Source organism: Protomyctophum bolini (genome assembly GCF_963924005.1).
Source record: "Protomyctophum bolini genome assembly, chromosome: 1".
Lineage (NCBI taxonomy): Eukaryota > Metazoa > Chordata > Actinopteri > Myctophiformes > Myctophidae > Protomyctophum > Protomyctophum bolini.
This window is the reverse complement of record NC_137862.1, coordinates 19,701,910-19,723,305: the sequence shown is the minus strand read 5'-3', so window position 1 is coordinate 19,723,305 and position 21,396 is coordinate 19,701,910. Positions and strand designations below refer to the sequence as shown.

The 21,396-nt window shown below is 41.4% G+C and overlaps 1 protein-coding gene across 1 annotated transcript; it reads left to right on the top strand.

The window, feature by feature from the left end:
* Window positions 1–9,634: 9,634 nt before the first annotated feature.
* Window positions 9,635–20,876, top strand: LOC308332748 (WD repeat, SAM and U-box domain-containing protein 1-like). Its single transcript, XM_080788795.1, has 13 exons — window positions 9,635–9,698; window positions 10,170–10,581; window positions 11,153–11,340; window positions 11,612–11,695; window positions 11,980–12,073; window positions 12,458–12,491; window positions 12,629–12,669; window positions 13,281–13,381; window positions 13,538–13,555; window positions 16,387–16,413; window positions 17,313–17,492; window positions 18,975–19,109; window positions 19,686–20,876. Exons 2-13 carry the CDS (start codon window positions 10,184–10,186, stop codon window positions 19,838–19,840), a joined length of 1,455 nt encoding a protein of 484 aa, XP_080644921.1. The 5' UTR covers window positions 9,635–9,698; window positions 10,170–10,183; the 3' UTR covers window positions 19,841–20,876.
* The last annotated feature ends 520 nt before the right edge of the window (window positions 20,877–21,396 follow it).

Genomic DNA, 21,396 nt, shown 5'->3' with positions numbered 1-21,396 from the left:
GCATCTATACTCTATACCGGGAGCAAAACAAACGTGATCCAGACATTCCTAGTATTTACATTTTTGTATAATTTCAAATTATCCTACCACTGGCACATACGGTACCACAAACATCAGGCATCTTTTTTGATAGATACAGTAACAGATACATTTTTACACAATTAAAGTTCACTTTCTCTAGGTCGTCCTCAGACGAGCCTTCCATCGTCGCTTCCGGTCATCCCGGTTATACATCCGGCCAGCTCCCTGTGCAAGATTTCTGATCAAACTCTGTTCAAAGGCAGGTTGTTTTGTGTCTGAATGATGCTGATGACACATGGCTCAATTGTTTGTGTCATGGTTTGCACAGTTGATCTACTTGTTATGATGGGCTACAAGGACATGGGTGTGTTTGGGTTTTTGTCAGTATCATTTTCTGGTCATTATGAGATGCTGAGTGGTGGGCTGGTGTGAGAACATCTGGTGCTTTATTGAAACTCTGAAACTAGCAGTCAAAGAGCCAACCGCTTATATGCCAGACAGTATCTGTAATACTAGACTGGATATCAATTTGATCTTCTGGCCTGGGAATCTGGGAAACACACACACTCCAGATAAGTAGTTTGAGCTTTCATAATGATGCATGACTGGGATTTTGTTTTGTTTGTTACCTTCTAGATTTCTATTTGAACCCTGAACCCTTCTGAGAGTGTACAACTGTAACCAAATGGGTCAATTCAATTTATTTACATATACATTTGTACTCTCTCAGATTAAAATGTACACTCTCTGCTCTCTCCCTTCCTCTCTCTCTTTCTCTCGCTCACACAGGCATACTTTCCTCCTCCCTTCCCCTCTCCCAGAGGACCAGTGACTAGCTACAGGGCCAGAGAGAACATGGTACCCCAGACCCAAAAGTTTAAACTAAGTTGTTGTGCTTGGCAGCTCTGCACTCGTACACAGTAAAACCCCACTTAAACCCTCTAGACTTATTAAACTGGACCTAAGTTGGCTCTGTATTTGGACTGCTTTTGTCTGTCTACACTAGGGGCTGTATCTTGCGCCACCCCTTACTGCTTATCCCTTATTTGCAATTCTTTACTATTTTGAAAACATTTTAAAATAGTTCAAATAGCCGATCTTTGAAAATAGTAAAAAATGGCAAATAATGATCTACAAGTTCACAACTTGTAGATCAGCTATTTTTGGCTGATGTTCCCCCCAGAATATGGATGCTGAGTTTATGGGGTTAACAATGGTGTTTGTGTGTAGCGCTGACGTTCAGTACAGTTACAGTGTGCATGGCCATGAGAATATATTTGGTCCAGTGGTACCATAAATGGAGGTCTTTACTGAAGTCTTGATATTTATGAAGGCGTATGATCTCTCTCCTGGTATTCGATGGGAGTGATTCAAGGTTCATGGTTTTATTACAACACCCCAAACAGGATCTGGTTTGCTTGTTTGTTAGTATATTGACAGGAAAACAGCTGGATAGATTGACATGAAACATTCAAGAAAGGAGGACAATTTACCGTCCCTAGATCACCTGATCACTTGGTAATGGTTTCAAGAAGGTCACAAAAAAGATTAGAATCCTTTTATGGCCACGGCTGTCAAAGATAGTCCACTTTACTTGAAAATAAGAACATTTTTTTATTACATTTTTATTTGGTTTATTTCTGAGCAATAATCCTGTCCGTTATTATTAGTAAACCAAACCACTTTGTAGATGGCGTCCCTATTTTGGGCACGTAATTATAATGTTGGTGTGGTTGCTTCTGTATGTGCAATGATGTTTTCCCTTTGTATTTAGGGTTTGTTCCTGGAGGCTGAAACCTTGACCTTTTCAAATGTGGCAATGAAAAAAACAGTGATATAGTGACATCACAATATCATCCCCTCCCCTAACCCCTTACGCTTTATCATACAACAACAGCTTTGGGTGCGGCTCCACCCATGATCAAACATGTCTACCAGTGACAATGTTAATAGGGGGCTAAATGAAAGCCTGGGTATCGACGCTAATGGGGGGGGGTTGTGTTCCAGGTTTGTTCTATCAACCATTCATCGCTGCGTGACTGTGTGACCATACTGTATATCATTAGGATTATAATGGGCAAAACGGTGTGTGTGTGTGTGTGTGTGTGTGTGTGTGTGTGTGCGCCTGCCTGCCTGCCTATACATGTGTGCATGTCGTGCAGATGTGAGTGTGATTGTATGTGCATGACTGTTTTTCTCACAAAACATACCGTAGGTGCTTGTTGTTTACCAGGAACACAGGAACTAAGACACTAACACACTAACTAACTAAAAGTGTGGGGTCACACACACACACACACACACACACACACACACACACACACACACACACACACACACACACACACACACACACACACACACACACACACAAGAAGCTAATACCCAAAAACTCATAGCAGTCAGTCAAGTTCACTGACTGACTGTTATAGTGTGTCCAAGGATTGCTTTGAAGAAAGGCCCAGCAGTTCCAGCAGAAACAACAGAGAGTTGAACATTATCAGAGGGCTCTGGACGCACAGGCAAGAAAGAGTATATTTACATGTACAGTACACATATGTTTCAGGGTGGATCCTCATCTGGAGTTCATTTTTTCCTGAGGTATAGTTTTCTGAGCCACCAGGGATGCGGCAGGATGCATACACGTGCACGTTATAAATCAACCACACATACACACAAAAGAAAGCACACACAAAACTAATCCATCAGATCATCCATCAACTGTGAGAGAATGCATAAAAATGACATAAGAGATAGCTAAACAAAAACCCGAAAAGAGAAATCTCAATTAACCACATGACCCATCCCTATTCCGGGCATGTCATACTGGATGACAAAATGTGTGATGTGTTGTGAGCTTGTTGATCAGCTATTTTCATCGAAGAGATGGTGTAGAGGCCTCCCCTCTACAAAGGAAGGGATCAGGTATAGAGCCCTGGGGGACCCCGATCAACAAAGTATAATACTGTAGGGTTACAGCAGTGATACATAACATCAGCCACTAGGATTGGCGCATTTCAGTTCTTTGTGATACCATTCTTTGTTTTCATTTGTCCAAACAGAAACCTCAGTAGGCCTATGCATCTGTTTCAATGTACTGTATAGCTGAGCTCAGTAAAGGAGAAGAGGTTCACAAGAGAACTTGAAATAAAGCCAAGATGTTGTCATGGCCATACAACACAACATGTGTCATGTACTGTATAGAACTCCATATGAACTCGATCATTCTCCCAATTTCATGCCTAGAGGCTTTGTTTGTGTCAGTGGTCAAAGTTGTTTCTGTCAGTGGTCAAAGACATACTCTAGCACAAGTAAGGGCCTGTATTCAAAATGTTACTTGAATAAAAGTACAAATGTATCAGCATCTTAAGATCAGGCATGCAGTGCCTCAGTAACTGCAGTTACTGTAAGATAACAAATGTGATGCACAATGTCATGTGTTCAAACCTCATCTTCAGGTCAAACTACGTTTCTTTTTAAACACACCAGAGGGCAGCTAGAGGGAAACGCTGTCAGGTTATCGTGTTGGTCAGCAAAGATGGAGGGCCTTGGAATCCTTTTTTCTTTGCAAGTCTGGGAATTAAGCAGTACCACCTTGGAGAAAAAATAACAACTTTTGTATCACCAAAGAGCACCCATCTATATAAGAGCCACTGATATCTGCAGCGCTTCTATTTTTAAGTGGCGCAACCACTTCCTGTGTCACTGTTGTGCAGCCTAACAGAAACATACATATTAACTATGACGATTTCAGGTGTATCAGTACAGTACAGTACAGTACAGTACAGTACAGTACAGTACAGTACAGTACAGTACAGTACTGTCATTTCTCAACTGTTTCGGACGCTGGGCGGCTCGCCGGAACCGGCCTGGCCCCCTGGACCCCCACACGGAGTTGCACCACTTACTTCACACGGGTGTGATTTTCTATTTTTAAGCTGTCAGGTTATATTATAGGGCATACATATCAAAAGTATGTTTCGTAAGTTTGGAGAAGGTGTATTATGTTGTGGTCCTGCGGTTCACTGGGTTTAGCACATGGCTTGAGACAAAATAACTTTACTCTCAACAGTCTAGTCTTGACAATCCAATGTCCCATGTCTCCCAGAGGAAAGCTTAACATACTGTTGCTCTAAAGTAAACCACATGTGCAAATTGCAAAGTCAACTGATCCCAGTCTATTATCACAACAACCACTGATGAGCTTCAGGTGTGTTTTCTTTGGAACCAGGTAGACAATTGTCACTTACTTGAGAAATAATGTAGAATTGTGTTTATTAGAATCTGTACTAGGCATAGGCATATATGTGTAATTGTGTATGTGTTCAAGTTCATATGGTCAAAATGGCATGCAGAGAGAGAAGCAGGCAGGTAAATTCATTAAGGCCAGCAGTAAAACAGAGAAACTCAGACAAACTAATGAATAAATGGGCAGAGCAGAGTAAACTGGGAGCAGATGTGTAAAGTCTCCACTGGGCGAAAAGAGCAAGAATCCCTAATTTCCGGTTTTAGGATTCTTCTAGAATACGAACATTTCTGATGCATATCCTGAGTTTGTTGAAATGCGGCATATTATGTAAAATATTAACTCAATATACACCCTGGAACAATATATTGTACTAGGATATGAGCGTAATTTTATTTTTGTCATGTATGTGTTCCGAAAATGACCTGAGGGCGAAATACATATGCTGATACATATGAGTTCTTTGATATGCCAAATTTTATCAATTACAAACCCACTATACATCACAAGGACATACATCTCTGCTGTCAGGAAGAAACCACATTTTTTTCAGAAAATGAAGAAAACCATTTTTTTTAAACAAAGCAATACTGCCTCAAAGTTGGAATTTATATATTTTCACTTACTTGCATGAGAGGTGGTATAGAGTTAGCTGTTTTAACAGACAGTTTGAGGGTCCAATTGAGTTGAGGTTTAGTTCAAAGCACCCTTTACGATTTAATTGTGTGTTAATAGCATTGATTTATGCCAAAAAAATAATCTAAAACCTCCAAAATAGAGTTGGGTGGTACCTCCCGACAGTAACAATACTATAGGGATACCAGCAGCTACATCTTATTTATGTCGTGTTCCAAAAAAAACATTTCAAAAAACAAAAAGTCTGACTCGTCTAAAGTGAGTGGTGCTGTACTGTACTGTACTGTACTGTACTGTACTGTACTGTACTGTACTGTACTGTACTGTACTGTACTGTACTGTACAAGCACTCCTCCCTGGTCTGTGTGTCTGTGTGTTAGGCTGTGCAACAGTGACACTTGGTGGTGAGCAAACGCTATTACACAGCCAGGGACACAGGGACAGACCCAGGGACACATCCACACACATAGCTGTCTATAGGAGTGGTTGCACCACTCAAATATCAGATCTACAAGCTCGTAGCGCGGCACTCGGTCCCACGCTATAAGCTTGTAGATCTGATATGTTTCAATAGCAAAAGTATAACAATGCTTAAAACACCAAAAGAGGTTCCCGTCCTGAATGAGTTAATATTGAATTCAAATTGGTGAAATGGGTATACACTAAGAAAATGTCAATTCAAGTCATTAGTAACAAATAATACAATACATTTATACACATTTATAATATAAATACATATATACAAATGTAGTCCAGTCAGTGAGAACACACGTACATACAACCACAAATACATCTTAAGCCATTGAAAGGGGCGGCACTCTATTGTTCTGCCCAACAATTATATAGGTCAAACCAGGGGTAAACTATATGGTGCGTGCACCCCTTGTGGTGCGCAAAGTGGTTCCCAAAGTGGGGTATGGGGACCCCCACGGGTCCTTGAGGGAGTTCCAGGGGGTCCCCAGCTAAATTATAGTTTGGAACCAAATGGACCCTTATGTGTCTGTAACTCAGTGTACAAATGGAACCACGTGTACACTCTCAATTAACATTGATTTTACAATATAAATTGGGGTCCCAGAGATGGAAATTCCATTAAATGGTCTGACTAATATGCATGTCAAACTGGGGGTCCTTGAAAAAGGTTGAAATCACTGCTAGAGCCGTACATATTTTCTCTTATGGGGTTCCTGACATATCTTTTCAAATGGGAGTCCGCGGGCTAATAAATGTCAACATAATAATTACAAAAAAAAGTTACAGGTGTGTGCGATATATTAAGTGCTAGACTTATCATAATGACAGTAATCCTAAATTATATTCTATCACATTCAAGGGCTTTTGGAGAGAAATTAGACAGACTCATGCAGTCTGTGTGTGTGTGTGTGTTTGTTTTCAGCTAGTGCTTGTTGACGCTCGTTCTGTCAAATAGGTCTAATCTAAGGTATAGCAAATACTTGTATAGACATATCACCCTGTGCTCATACTGTGCACAAATGTATTCGCCTGCATAAATCTTTGTGTTTGAACACAAAATACATTTGTAGAATAAATAAAAACTTGCGCTTCACGCGCACGCTGTGCGGCCCTCCAAACAATCATTCTACAGTTGTGGCCCCTGACCTAATCTAGTTGAATACCCCTGCTCTATGGGGTCCTTGACATGAAAACCTTTGGAAACCACTGCTCTATGGGGTCCTTGACATGAAAACCTTTGGAAACCACTGCTCTATGGGGTCCTTGACATGAAAACATTTGGGAACCACTGCTCTATGGGGTCCTTGACATGAAAACCTTTGGAAACCACTGCTCTATGGGGTCCTTGACATGAAAACATTTGGGAACCACTGCTCTATGGGGTCCTTGACATGAAAACATTTGGGAACCACTGCTCTATGGGGTCCTTGACATGAAAACATTTGGGAACCACTGCTCTATGGGGTGCGTGACAGGGGATGCACGGACAAAAACGTTTGTGTACCGTTAAACACATCTTGCTGAAGGTAGTGTTACCAACACATTAACAGATTCCTGTCTTGCTGTAGAAAATGCTACTTTGAAAGTGCAGCATGCACACTGGCTGGCAATTATTTTTAGTGGAAGGAAAGATGCATATGACCATGGCACTTCGTTAGTTTTCCAGACTGTGCAATTGCTGTTTTGCCCAAAATGCCACTTATCCCCATGCTCTTTGAACCAATTCACTTTTGCTACTGCATGTTCAACCTTTGTCAAACAATCATCTCTCCATAAAAACACTAACACTTTCCATATATGCGATATCTCTCCCGGGCGCATTAGTGCATTAGTAGGGTCAATAATGGGATCTCCTGTGCCTCCATCAACACCCAACCATTTTGCAGTCACAAATACCATACCATACCATACCATACCATACCATACCATACCATACCATACCATCTTTATTTATATAGCACATTTTAAAACAACAACGTTGTACCAAAGTGCTTTACAGTAAAACATTAAAAAACACAAGTTCATTTAAAAACCACAAAAACAACCACGAACAACATGCACAGTGTCACATTAAACATCGAAACATCTCATACTGTGCTTGGAAAAGCCAAGGAATAAAGTCTTGAGGCGTGACTTAAACACCTGGAGGGTGGGGGCTTGTCTTGTGTGCAGAGGCAGCTCATTCCAGAGCTTGGGAGCTGCCACTGCAAAGGCTCGGTAACCTCTGAGCTTCAGCCTGGTTTTAGGCACCACCAGGAGAAGCTGGTCAGAGGACCTGAGCGTCCGTGTCGGAGCATAGGGTTTCAGCAGCTCAGATAAATAACTGGGTGCCAAACCATTTAGACACTTAAAGACAAAGAGCAATACTTTAAAGTCAATCCTGTATCGCACAGGAAGCCAGTGGAGGGACAAATGATGATGATCCTGTCCTATAGCGAGATGTTGAAAATACATCACCAGCTAAACTATATCTGCTGCTGTACATGTACTTTAAAGATACTCTCTCAATTCTCTCATTCTGATACATCACCTTAAACATTGACAGCAGATCTGTATTATCTGAAATTGACATTGTGCTTTGTTTAACAGGTGGAAGCAAAGTTTCAAGAGTATTATCAAGCTCAAAGTTTCCATGGGAAATCTGAGCATGAGAGAGATCATGTAGGACATGTAACTTCTCTGCCTGGATAGCTGTGGCGGTGGGGGTCTCATGGCATAGTGTTTCAACTTCTGTATGAAATCCATCCAAAAAACCTGGGCACATTAACTGTTTGCCTGCCACCTGCCATTCAGCGAGCCATTTTCGCATCATAATCACTTCAGTGTCCCGGTTATTAGTGTGATAATCTCCTAATGTACCATTGGCACGTTCAAATGCAAAGCACCAGAATCCATGAACAGGTCCAAAGTCTTTAACACAGGACTATTCATAGTGCACCACTGTTTACCATATCGGTTTTCAAAGGATCTACAAAACATTTTGAGACATCCATGGGCATCCTCAAAGCTGTACATCATTAATAATTCTAGAGCATAGCAATTGTGTTGCTGCAACAAAAACTCTCCACAACCTGTAGTCCTCTTCTCCTATGACTCCTTTAAGGGCAAAGGTGGAATAGACACAAACCCAGAGTTTCCACTGTGCTGCAGTAAAACCTTCAAAAGCTGACTCAATCTTTGAGTATCTATGCTGTGAGTGTACTCTCTCTCTCTCTCTCTCTCTCTCTCTCTCTCTCTCTCTCTCTCTCTCTCTCACTTCAAAAGAGAGAAATAAACCTTCCAAGGAAGGGACTGCACACTCAGGGAAGAAAGACGGACAACTTACTGAATCGAATCATCAACTTATGTATTAGCACAACAGTGATGACACATATATATATATATATATATATATATATATATATATATATATATATATATATATATATATATATATATATATATATATATATATAATAAACAAAACCTAGTGTGGCACATCATATTTCATTTGATTGTCATGTGTTTCAGTCCATTTGTTATGGTGTTTTAGTTCCCTCTGGTGTCATACATGCAAGTTGAATAAATTGAGCCAGCTTCTTAGCCAACAGGCTTCTTTTGTTTAAAGTGGGAACTTTGGTATAATTTTTTGTATTGGCCTGAAATATTGTCTATACACCCACGAATCCACTTTAATTTTACTTGCAAGTGAATCCACTTGCATATAACAAGGCAAAATTTTCACATTTTCATTATGCTTTATAAAGCATAATTGAAATTTGGACATTTTTTGCCTTATATAGGTTATTAATGTTATGGTCACATAAACCCCTATAAAAAAATTACTTACTATTGTAACGTTTAGCAGTGGCACACTGGCACTGGCACCCCAAGAGTAGAAAAGATTTATGCAGTGCGCTCAGTGCGCTATTTCCAAACCACTCTAAGTTCCAAACGCGCCCATTACGCTCATAGCGTGGAGACCATTTCTTAGGGTGCGCTCGTTTTAGTCATGGTTTTACCCCGCCGGGTACTAATGGCCTCACCTGATTATGCATGATTAATGTGAATGTCATATTTACCATAATAAATTAATAACACGTTACTACAGTACCTAACCAATAGCCAAGTTACATGATTACATTATAAATATTGTATATTTATAAATAATTGCTTAATCTTTCCTTGAACCTTTATACTGTTTTAACAAACACAAACAGAGGAAAGAACTCCCGTGCTCCCCTTTACGTCATGACGTCATGGTCATCTGCCTCTGGCCACGGAAGTAAACAGAGGAGAGGATCAGAGTGAGTCAGTGAGACAGAAAACAGGATTAACAAAGGTTATTATTACGTTGTCATATTTCACAGTTGTATGCTTGATATTCTGATAAGTCTATAGTAAGTATAGTTTTATATTCGAGAATAATTTCACTTAATATAGAAAGTAAACTTCTTGACAACACTGACGTTGTCACGTTACAGCTTTAAAGCATTAGATAGAATGGCTGTCTATAGTCTACTGTACTGTATCTGGAATACTAGCCATGGTTATGACAGTCGTGTTTCATGGCTACTGAGCGTCATGTGAACCATGGCTACTGGAATACATGCATACTTTGCATAGTATTGATCCATTCCTTTTATTTTCTCCCCCATCATGCCTTCTTCTTCATTATTTTATTACCTGTTATCCTTATATAGCCTTACAACGATAATCTTACTGAATGAGCCAAGTAGCTGTTGAGGGAGGCATGTAGTGACAAGTAAAGTAAGGATCTTCATTTCAAAGTTGTATGTCATTTTATCCACAGGATCGCTGTTCCAAATGGTGTCTCTGATTTGCACCTTGAAAGACCACCGTGATGATGTCAACTGGTGTACTTTCTCTGCAACACTATTGGCCACCTGTTCCGGAGACAAAACCCTCAGAGTTTATAAGACAGAGGACTTTTCAGAATTGCCCTACTCACCACTATCAGGGCATGGCTATGGCGTTCATTGCTGTTGCTTCAGTGCTTGCGGTCAATTTCTTGCCTCCTGTTCAACGGATGCAACTCTGGTCATCTGGTCGATGGCAACGGGAGAGATAGAACATGTCCTGGAGCACCCTGGACGTAGCCCCGTGAGGATCTGTGCGTTCTCGCCTGACTCCAAGCACCTGGTCTCTGGTGCCTCTGATGGTTCCTTGGCTTTATGGGATTTCACATCTAGAATGCTGCTCAGGTGAAGCAGTGTTAATTTTGACAGCAAATTCTGATTTAAGCAGGAATTCATTTGACCACAGCAGTGGTTCTCAAACCGTAGGACCCCTATAGCTCTCAGAGTTACAAACCTGCAAGCTTCTGCAAGGACAAACATTAGATCAGCATAATAAAAATAGTGTCTGCACACTGGTATTGGCTCACGCTGTTTACTCCAGATCAACTAAAGTGAAAATCATTAAAGGATTTTTATGGATGAAGATCCATTGTGTTAGTGTGGATCTGCAGTAAACAGTGGGAGGTAGCACTAGTGTGGGGACTGTATTATTATTAGCATTTATTTTCCTACAGTATATAACAGTGTAGCGCAAAAGTAGATAAAATAGCGGACCTACTGTATAAGATCTACAAGCTCATAGCGCGCCACTGAGTGGCGCGCTACAAGCTTGTAGGTCTGCTATTTAAAAAAAATCGAAGAACGACTGACATAGAAAGTTTAGAAACATAGCTTTTTCAGAAAACTGTCATTTAGAATCTGATCTCAGGTCAGAATGGGTTAACAACATCCCATGTATTGGCTTGTTTGTCTGAAGGACTGCGGCAGTGGATGACACTACGATGGTAGCCTGTTCCTTCAGTCCCTGTGGGCAGCTGTTCATGACTGGGTCCACATATGGGGACCTCCGCCTGTGGGACCTCAAAATGAACCAGCTTCATGCAGAGAAGAATGCCCATGATCTGGGGGTTACCTGCTGTGCATTTGCTCCCGAAATCCTCAGTGGTGAGAAGCAACATGATTTTAATAATGATAGCTATGACATTGATAGGAATATTCCAAATTAGGATGGCAATTCAAAGGCCTTTACATAATGCATACAACTACATGTAAAGGCATTTAGAAGATAAATAAACTAAGATATGGGGATGAAAACCTCACAACCAGGGGGACTGAAACATGCTGGCAGTAAATGTGACTCTAACCCACAGTTATGTAACTTGAACCTACACACAGAAAAAAATAGTTTTTATTTGAACATGTTTTTACATTTCAGGTAGTCAAGTGGTGCAGTTTCATCTAGCATCCTGTGGACAGGACAGCCAACTGAAGATCTGGGCCGTAAATAAAACAGACTCTGGTACAGTGATCTATCTTGTATTTTGACAGATTTTACAGTGAGCTTCTCTTTCACTCTCGCTCTCTATCATTATTGTCTCTGTCTCCCATCACAACACCCCTTTGTCTTATTTCTCATCTGTTACCATTTTCCCCCTTTCACATTTCTCTCATCTTTCTATCTCATTATCAAAAGTATTTTATCATCTCATTCTCATGTTTCTCATCATCATTCATTATGTCAACTATTCATGTGCTACAATTAATTTAATTTATTAATGCTGATTGATTCATTGACACTTCCAGGCTGGAAGATGAAGCTCCTACATACTCTAACCAGCCAGACAGCTCCGGTCCTGTCCTGTTCCTACTCCTCAGATGGACAGCTGCTTGTGTCAGGGTAAGACATTTCAACATAGGTGACGTTCATCTTGGGTCTGTTCAGTCGCCACTACTACATCAGAAAGGCCTCTGAAATAATCTTGATTTTAAAGTGACCTTCCAAAGAGATCTTCCCTCAAAAATGATGATCCCTACTTTAATATGAATGTTCAGTACTGCAGTCAACCACAGGGGGGAGACCTTCCCCATCATTTTGGGTTCATCTTTCATTTCAAGTGTAAAGTCTGCAAATCCTACAATCATGGGTGTCAATTTAACTCTGAGAATAAAATGTATACAGGGTTAGAGAGAGTTCAACTGGCTGACATGTACATGTAGCTGGAGCAGATTGTAACCTTGCAGACATTTGTTTTCAAATCAAACATTTCTTCTTCATTTTCAGCTCTGTGGATAAAACAGTTAAAATCTATGATGCTGTAAGTACCATCCTTCTCTATTTTCTGACTTGGAAATGGTTAACAACTAAATGAGCACGTTACTTGTGTGGTCTGTAAACTATAATATAAACTGGCTTGCTTTTGAGTTTCAATGGACTTCAACATTATGTTTTCAGGAGAATGCTGTTGTGCTTCACACACTGAACCAACACCAAAGGTAAATAGGATCCATCATAGAGCGCCGAAGTCCTGACTCACTGTTCTTACCCTGGTTCACGGAAGTCATTTCTCTATGGAGAATAACATGGGCTCATCTTAAAATCGTCTCATAATGAATTGTGGTCCAAAAATAAACAAACTGTCTCTGCGAAATTGTCGGGGAGGTGTGTCTGTATCGTTTACGACAGTCAGTCAGTCATATCATATGTCATGTAGTCTGTTTCTAGCGAAATGTAACTAATTCAGCAGCAGTAACAAAGGCGTTTTCTCTCAGTCAGTTGATTCTTCATATATATATATATTTAATTATTTTTCAATCACTGTTCTTATATGAGGTGATCTAAAATCCCCCTATGGGGATTACAATACAAATAAAAAGTACATGAACAGTGTGGACTTGGCGCCCTCTACCGATATTGACGTCAGACTTCGGTGCTCTGTTATGATCACAACATGAAATCAGCGGTCTTATTATATTTTGAAAATATAATCGTAAATAACAGCGTGACTGATAGTAGACATGTCTTATCGACTGCATTGATGTGGAAATGTAATGATCTATTTGAAATCATTGCTGTTGATGTGACAATGTTCCCATTGTTGCCACAGGTACGTGACGGCATGCGCTTTCTCTCCTACATCGGCGTTGATCGCTACTGGATCCATGGACAAGACCGTAAACATCTGGAGGCTGGAGGATGGCTGCAATGGTGAGCACACACACACACACACACACACACACACACACACACACACACACACACACACACACACACACACAACATAGCTTGGCCTTCTGTACTGTTATTACTACTGTAATATGTATGTTTTTCTTTGTGTCTACCTTCATCTTGTCTGTGGGAAAGAAGGGAAGTATTTACCTGGTGAGTTTTCTCTATTATCTGCATCTGATGCTATTAATGCAGGAAATAATCTGAGATAATAAATAATAAAGTTCCTCTCATGTTTGTGTAGCCCGTCTGTCACTGCCAGGCACTGTTTGGTCTGGGGACGGTGGAGAGTGTAGAGTGACCACCGGTTCCCAAACACTGGGTCTGGACCCATTTGTGGGTCGTGGACACATTTTTATGAGTTCCTTTATTTTCTTGTTTTTTACATTTAGTTTTTATTATTTCAAAATATTTTCAAAAAACATCTCCAAAAAGGCAAATATTTTCATGATTTTAAAACAAAATGCAATGATTTTGATAGTAATTTCATGAAGAATCTAAGAAGTTCCATAAATTAGAAATCAAATGCAACGTGGTCCGAAGTGCGAACTTCTGCGAAGCGAAATGTGGTGTGCTTGTAGTTCTGCTATTTTCACTAGTTTGGGTCCCGGGCAAAGAGTCTAATTTCTCCTATTTTTTGGGGGGTCATGAGCTAAAACCTTTGGGAACCACTGATGTAGACAACCACATGTCTCCTCCGATAACCATGGTGTCACCAGCCGCTTCTTAACTTCTTATCAGCAGAGATTGCTGAGTTTCACTGAGAGGGTGTAATAAGGGCCTTTCTCGGCCCCACCCTTCTCCCTTTGTTTATATTGTGTTTAGTTTCCAAGATGGCTGCAGCACCAGGAGGGGGTGGGGCGGAGGTGGGGCGGAGGTGAGCGGGTGGGGTCGACCCTATGCCCTTACTGGGCTGCATTCACAAATTCAAGACACCCGTCTTGCGTTTGTCTTGTGTCTGTGTTTAATGGCCGCTCCAATGCATTTCCAATGGAAGCCCATATTGTTTGACCAAACATTTTGTTTGATGGGGGGAGGGGGGGGGGGGGGGGGGGGCAGAACACATCCATCAAAGCTGTGTTCAGACACAAGTCAGGTGTCAGACACAAGGCAAGTGTCTTGATGCAGCCTAGTAAGGGCATAGGGTCGACCCCACCCGCTCACCTCCGCCCCACCCCCTCCTGGTGCTGCGGCCAACTTGGAAACTAAACACAATATAAACAAAGGGAGAAGGGTGCATGCAGAGGAACATGCTATCCTTCCCAGTTCTGCTCAAGGAAGCTCTGAGAAAAAAGAGAAGTGGTCACGTGACTGGGCTGCACCATGACACTTTCATGGACACTTTCATGGGAGCCAAACTCACACTGGAAGTGCAATGATTACATGGCAGTGAATGGAGCCGGCTGCACCAGCTCATAACAAACATTATTTATGAACTATTGAGACCTTTTGTAAAGTAATCACTTCTGGAAAATAACAGACATATCACAGGTTGTTTTCTAATCACTTACTTTTCGATGTGCACAGAGTGCACAGTATATAATTTTATCTGAGGATCTAAACAGCAGCAGGTATAATTTCTGGCTCCGAAGTATCGCGATATTCGGCTGCCAGACAGGAAACGGTGGGAAGTCTCGTGATACTTGGTGTGTTCAGAAAGGTACTTTGTCCATCCATTCATCCATCTTCAACCACTTATCCGTAGTCGTGTCGCGGGGGCAACAGCTCCACCAGAGTGCTCCAGACTTCCCTCTCCAGAGCAACATTAGTGACTTCCTCCTGGGGGATTCCGAGACGTTCTAAGGCCAGTGAGTCGATGTGTTTCCTCCAACTGCGCCTTGGTCTGCCCCGGGGTCTCCTCCCAGTGGGACGTGCATCAAGGACCTCCCTAGGGAGGCGCCCGAGAGGCATCCTAACCAGATGCCCGAACCACCTCAGCTGGCTCCTTTCCAGGGGAAGGAGCAGCGGTTCTACTACGAGTCTCTCTCGTGTGACTGAACTTCTCTCCCTATCTCTAAGGGAGATGCCAGCCACCCGCCGAAGAAAACTCATTTCGGCCGCTTGTATTCGCGACCTTATTCTTTCGGTCATGACCCACACTTCATGACCATTGGTGAGAGTAGGAACGAAGATTGCTCGGTAGACGGAGAGCTTTGCCTTCTGGTTCAACTCTCTTTTCGTCACAACAGTGCGGTACAGCGACTGCAATACCGCCAGAAGGCGATTAAGGCACGATCTACTGAATGTGAAGGGTGGTACTATAGGGGGCTGCCATACTGTGTTGTATGGCTCAACATGTCAGTTTGTCACCCCCTTCACATTCAGTAGATCCTGTGATCTTTTGTGGCCAGATGTAATTTCCTGGGGTCTAGTAGGACTAGTAAATAATAAATAAATAAAATCGCTATAACATTTTGAGAAAACGGGCTTGAAAGTTTCACTTCTGTGGTCTCTAACATTACACCTAGCTACATGTTTAAGCATTTATTTCATATTTACATGTCGATTTCAGCTCTGACACTTATTTCAGAGTATGTGAAGAGTCTGCTTGTGCAAGTTTTTCTCCTCTGGTGAAAAGCTGGAATTTGCGTGATGGCAGGCTCTCAGTCAAATCTGGTCACATATATGGAGATCTAAGGGTTTGAGGTCAGATGTAGAGTTGCTGGCCAATATTGATGACATCAGGGATCTCCATATATGGGCGACAGCAGGTCGCATTTACTGATAATGTCACATGATGTCACTAGACCTGGGAACCATATGGTGCCCGACACACACAGGTGTCCAACACACTGACGGAAAATGCATGATTCCATAGTTAACTGCGGCCTTTGGTCGCAATAATGTGTTGTTTACAAGCTGTAAGATGTAAAAATATAACTTCTTGACGAGGCACTATTATAGGAAGCAACATAGTTTGTCCTATTGCATATGCATCTCATTTGATCTGTCATTTTCAAATTAGCCTATTTCTGTTTTCACAGAGGAAGGGACTGTTATCTCAAGTGAAGGTAGGACACTTCTACATTATTTTATTATACTGCACTATATGTATCAACATCATGAGACAATACACCTAATTTTCCAGATACTAAGCCGCCATTCAATTGATAATTTAAACATTTATTTCCGTCTGTAGTGTGTTGACCTTACTTCCTACTTGATTAAACCCATGTTAGGAACTCATAATTCAGTGTCAAATCAATGTTAACCCAATTGGCAAAATTCCAAAATTAATCTCGCATGAAGGCTGTTTGGCTTTCTTCCAAACTGACACTGATTTAGACATGATTAAAATGTTGTCGGGATGGAAACCTTGTATGTGCTAAAGCTAAACTGTTACTTTTCAAGAAATGGGGGGAAAACACTGTTCCAATGTAGTTATTATGTAGTCGCAAGCTCTTGAAGTCACGACTACTTGCACAGACTGATCATACTGTAGATCAGGGGTTCTCAACGTTTTTGGCTGGGGACCCCCGAAAAGTACTGCAAGAATAACCTTAACCCATTCTGACCGGGAACCCATTTTGGTGTCGGCATCATGTTATGCTTTAGCTATTGAAAAATAGCAGATCTACAAGCTCATAGCGCGCCACCGAGTGGCGCGCTACGAGCTTGTAGGTCTGCTATTTTTGAAAAATCGAAGAACGACTGACATTTTTTAAAATCTGATCTCAGGTCAGAATGGGTTAATCAGACCAGTGTGTGTCCAGTGAAAACTTCGTATGAATCTGATCTCAGGTCAGAATGGGTTAATAATAGAGAAAGAATATCATAAATTAATACTGAAACCAGATACAATCATTAAGGAAATGTATGCATGTATTATGTAAACTTTTACAGATATTTTTTAATCATTTGAGGTTCTTGCTGACAGATTTGCGTTTTCCCATGTGTTTTGCGGTCACAGGGAGAACGTTAGCAGGCCACTCCAAGCTGTTGGTCAGTGACTGGTCAGATGAAGACGTGTCAGCCTGGTTGGTAGAGGAGGGCCTGAAGGAACTGGTGGACACATTCCGAAGAAACAACATAGACGGAACAGAACTGCTTTGTCTGACCAAAGACATGTTGGCCTCAGAGCTACACATAGGTGAGGAAGACAAAGATCACAGTTTACTATACCTGTAATACAGCATGAGACATGTAAACGCAGTGTTATACTGTACGCACACTAATCCTGGCTCAGGAACAAAGGTATGGTTTGTCCAAAATTTATAAATTATTTGTGCTATGGTGGGGATCTTACTTAGCCTTCTTGCTCTCTGCTGCCAACGTCGCCAGGGGTACTTTTGCTCTGCTTGCGTCAAGAAACAATGCTTGCGTCATTTGTGCTGCGTTGGATTGGGATTCACTCCAAGACCGACGGAGAGCTGACGCAAGGGAGGACATTTCTCTCACCCTGCGTTGCGTAGTGCTTCTTGTGTCGATTACATCCGACTCTGTAAAGCACTTTAGTTGCCTGAAGGTTATGGCTGAGAAAATAAAGGAACGGTTTTAGTGAAGGAATGTTCTCTTAAAGGGCTGTCCACACCAAGCACCATAACTATAAAGATATTGTTTTAAATATTGTTCCAAGTGGATGGCAGAGTCCACAGTACCACAACTTGTACCACAACTTGAATGAAGACAGTGGTAAGGAAAGGAAAGGTACTATGTTTACCCAGGGTAACTGGACTAAGCTCAAGAACTTGTTTACAGCCAGGCACCGCTGCCCCAAATAATAATAGTGTAGTTGTAGTGCTTGGTGTGGATGGACCTTTAGTCTGTAAGCTTACATAATATTAGGCTGTCCTATAATGGCATTAAGCTTTTAAGTTTCAGCATTACTGACTTTAATCTGCTTTAAGAGCGCAAACTACTGTATTGGTTATGTAACCCAGCCCCAAAATGGTATTTTCCATAGCATATAAAATGGCTTTGCAAATACGCCATCGGTGATAATTCTGTCAGACTGAAATTTAGATTTTAGGGGTTTAGCTGGGAGGGAAACTTTAGGATGCTTTCCTAAAACACATAAGGCATTTTGTTGACGACAGCTTGGCTAGTAGTTGCCAGCAGTTCTGTCATTTCCATCCCCCTGTCATGTATTTTCTTCCTGGAAGTGAGTGCGTTCACTCATTCCTGTGTTCAATCAGAGTAGTGATGTTGCATTGTGGGGGCTGTTGTGACAGCATGCCATCTCACTGCTGTTTCTGGAGTTGTCCAGAGTTTTGTCTCAGATGTATATATAGATGTATATCTCAGAACTAAATGTTTCGTCTGCCTCAGACTGAAAACTGGCTTCTACTCCATGACTCGGAGAAACCCAGTGCGCATTTGTGTGTCTGTGGCAAACACTGCCATGTTTCTACAACTGTTAACAGTTCTGTGCCAAAAATGGACCCAAAATAATATTGGACTTGTACTTTCTAAGTCTCTCTGGATAGGAGTATCTGCTAAATGCCTAAAATGTAAATTGTACAACAAAGTATTTTAACATTTGGTATCTTCTTCTCTGTCATGTTCCCTGTGTGTGTGTGTGTGTGTGTGTGTGTGTGTGTGTGTGTGTGTGTGTGTGTGTGTGTGTGTGTAGAGTCAGTGGGGTTACGCAGCAAGGTGCTGAGGAAGGTGGAGGAGTTGAAAGGTGCATCACTGTGCTCAGGCATCCCAGATGAGTTCCTGTGTCCAATCACCAGAGAGTTGATGAGAGAACCAGTCATAGCTGCTGGTGAGACAGGACCACAGTCTGCCTGCATGTCGTGGGGTTTAACGCTTCATCAAATTAATTGATGTATTCGATTAGTTTAATTGATTTTGGGGGGGAATTGATTTCTTTAATAGCAAAAATAACAGAACTACAAACTCACGTGTCGCATCAGCTATTTTCACTAGCTGTATTACAGTATTACATAGGGCTATAGTCAGTCAATTATAAAAAATCACACCCGTGTGAACTGAGTGGTGCAACTCCTCCTCTCTCCCTCTCCCCCCCCCCTCCTCTCTCTCTCTCTCTCTCTCTCTTGTTTCTGGCACAACAGCGCCCCTACTGGTACTCATAGTCATTGGCTCATTAACCAATGTCACATAAGTGAACACGGACATTGCTGTTCCTTGGAGTGGTTGCACCACTCAAAAATCTGATCATCAAGCTAACAACGCACTGCAAGCAAGTTTAAATTGAGCTTTGCAATTTGCATGGAGCTACCTAGTTATGCCTAGCACTATTGTCTGAAATGTGTGTTGAATATAAACTGGTTGGTCAGTGCATTTTGCTTTGAACATGCTGTGTACATTCTCTAAACAGATGGTTATTCATATGAGAGAGAAGCCATCGAGAGTTGGATCAACACCAAGAACCGCTCCAGCCCCATGACTAACCTCCCTCTACTGACGACCTTGCTCACCCCAAACCACACCCTGAAGATGGCCATTGGACGCTGGAGGACCACCAGCCAATAGCATCCAAATACTATCTATCGAATTATCTTTACAAATAAATTAATTAATAAATAGTACAGTGAAACCACAATCAATGCTTAGAACCTAACGTTGTTTATAAATGATATATTTGAACCCTTGCACTGTGATTGTCATTTTATGTTTACCTGCAAATAAAAATTAAGTAAATATATATTATATGTTTTAATTTGGCTTGGTTTTAAAGGTGCAGGTGTAAAATGTAGGTATATCTTAACTGTATACTTTGATTCAGTTTACTGTAGTAGAGCTCCTATACCTCCGCCAACAACGCTATGTTTTAACCCATGTTAATTAATCTGTTTGTTTCTTTTTCTGGCTGAGACCAATGTAGCTTTAAAAGTAAATTCACTTGAAATGTACTGTGCTGAGCAAGAAACCTATCATCTAGCACCACCAGGCTAAACTTTCACTTAAGCACACTGAGGATATTTCTAGGCCTTGGTGGGGGTCTGCACTCATCGAATCACACCAAGCAAGTAGACGTGTTAGCATTGTATGAAGGTTGCCTGGAGAGTATAACTATATTGTCAGTTGTCACTGTTTGCACTTTTGTCCTGATTTGTTGAGATTAATGCTTTTTTACGAGGGATATTGTAGATTCTACAATGTAGAACCATGCCAGTCTTTTTTTTACTATGCATATATCATTAGTAACTTACCTGTTATGATTTAACTATGTATTCATTAGATATGCAATTCATCATTTTTAGTATAAAGTTAGGACTCCGGTCAACAGTATGGGGCTTTGTTCCTCTGCACCATAGCCGGGTCCCGCCTCTCTAACCGGAAATAACCAGATCTCAGATCTCATTGGTCAAAAGTCAGGAAACGCCTGCTTCATGTCCGGTGGAGAGGAGGGACCCAGTTATCGTATTTAAGGTCAGAGTGGCCAAGGAGAAGGGGCTCCTGGATCCAGCTCTCACTTTCGGCAACAAGAGTGCTTTGTGTTTTCATCCAGAGATTGCCAAAGAGGGCTTTTCCCTTTGTTCATGTTTTGCCTAGACTGTGGACTGCTTTCCTGCAAATAAAAGACGTCTTCTTCAACCCTATCCGAACCTGTCTTTGGGTGTTGTTCCTGTACGCCGTACGCTGTAAATTGGTCTTCAGAACGGGAGAGTTTACCACACACATTTTACACCTCTACACACCCTCCGCCAACCTAGTCCCCATATATGGGGGACATGGGGAGAGCTACGGACTTGAGCTCAAGCTTCGTTCAAGTGTCCAAGTTGATCCTTTACACCTGACAGTGGGGAGTTTCCCCACGTAGCGTGCGGAAGGAACGCGTTAATCCGACCAGTTCCTTTCCCCTCCATCAGGCGCCCCGCAATTTCGCAATTCAATCCAATAAAAAAAATAAAAAAAACGATTGTTTATAACCAATCGTTTTTTCCGCAATTTACGCAATTTTTCAAAAAATTGAAAAAACGATTTGCTATATAGTATGCCGTACGATATGGGCTATAGCCCATGGTCCAAAATGATGAGAAACGAGGCTAACTAATTTTTCCAAAATTTCAAAAAACATGGGCTAT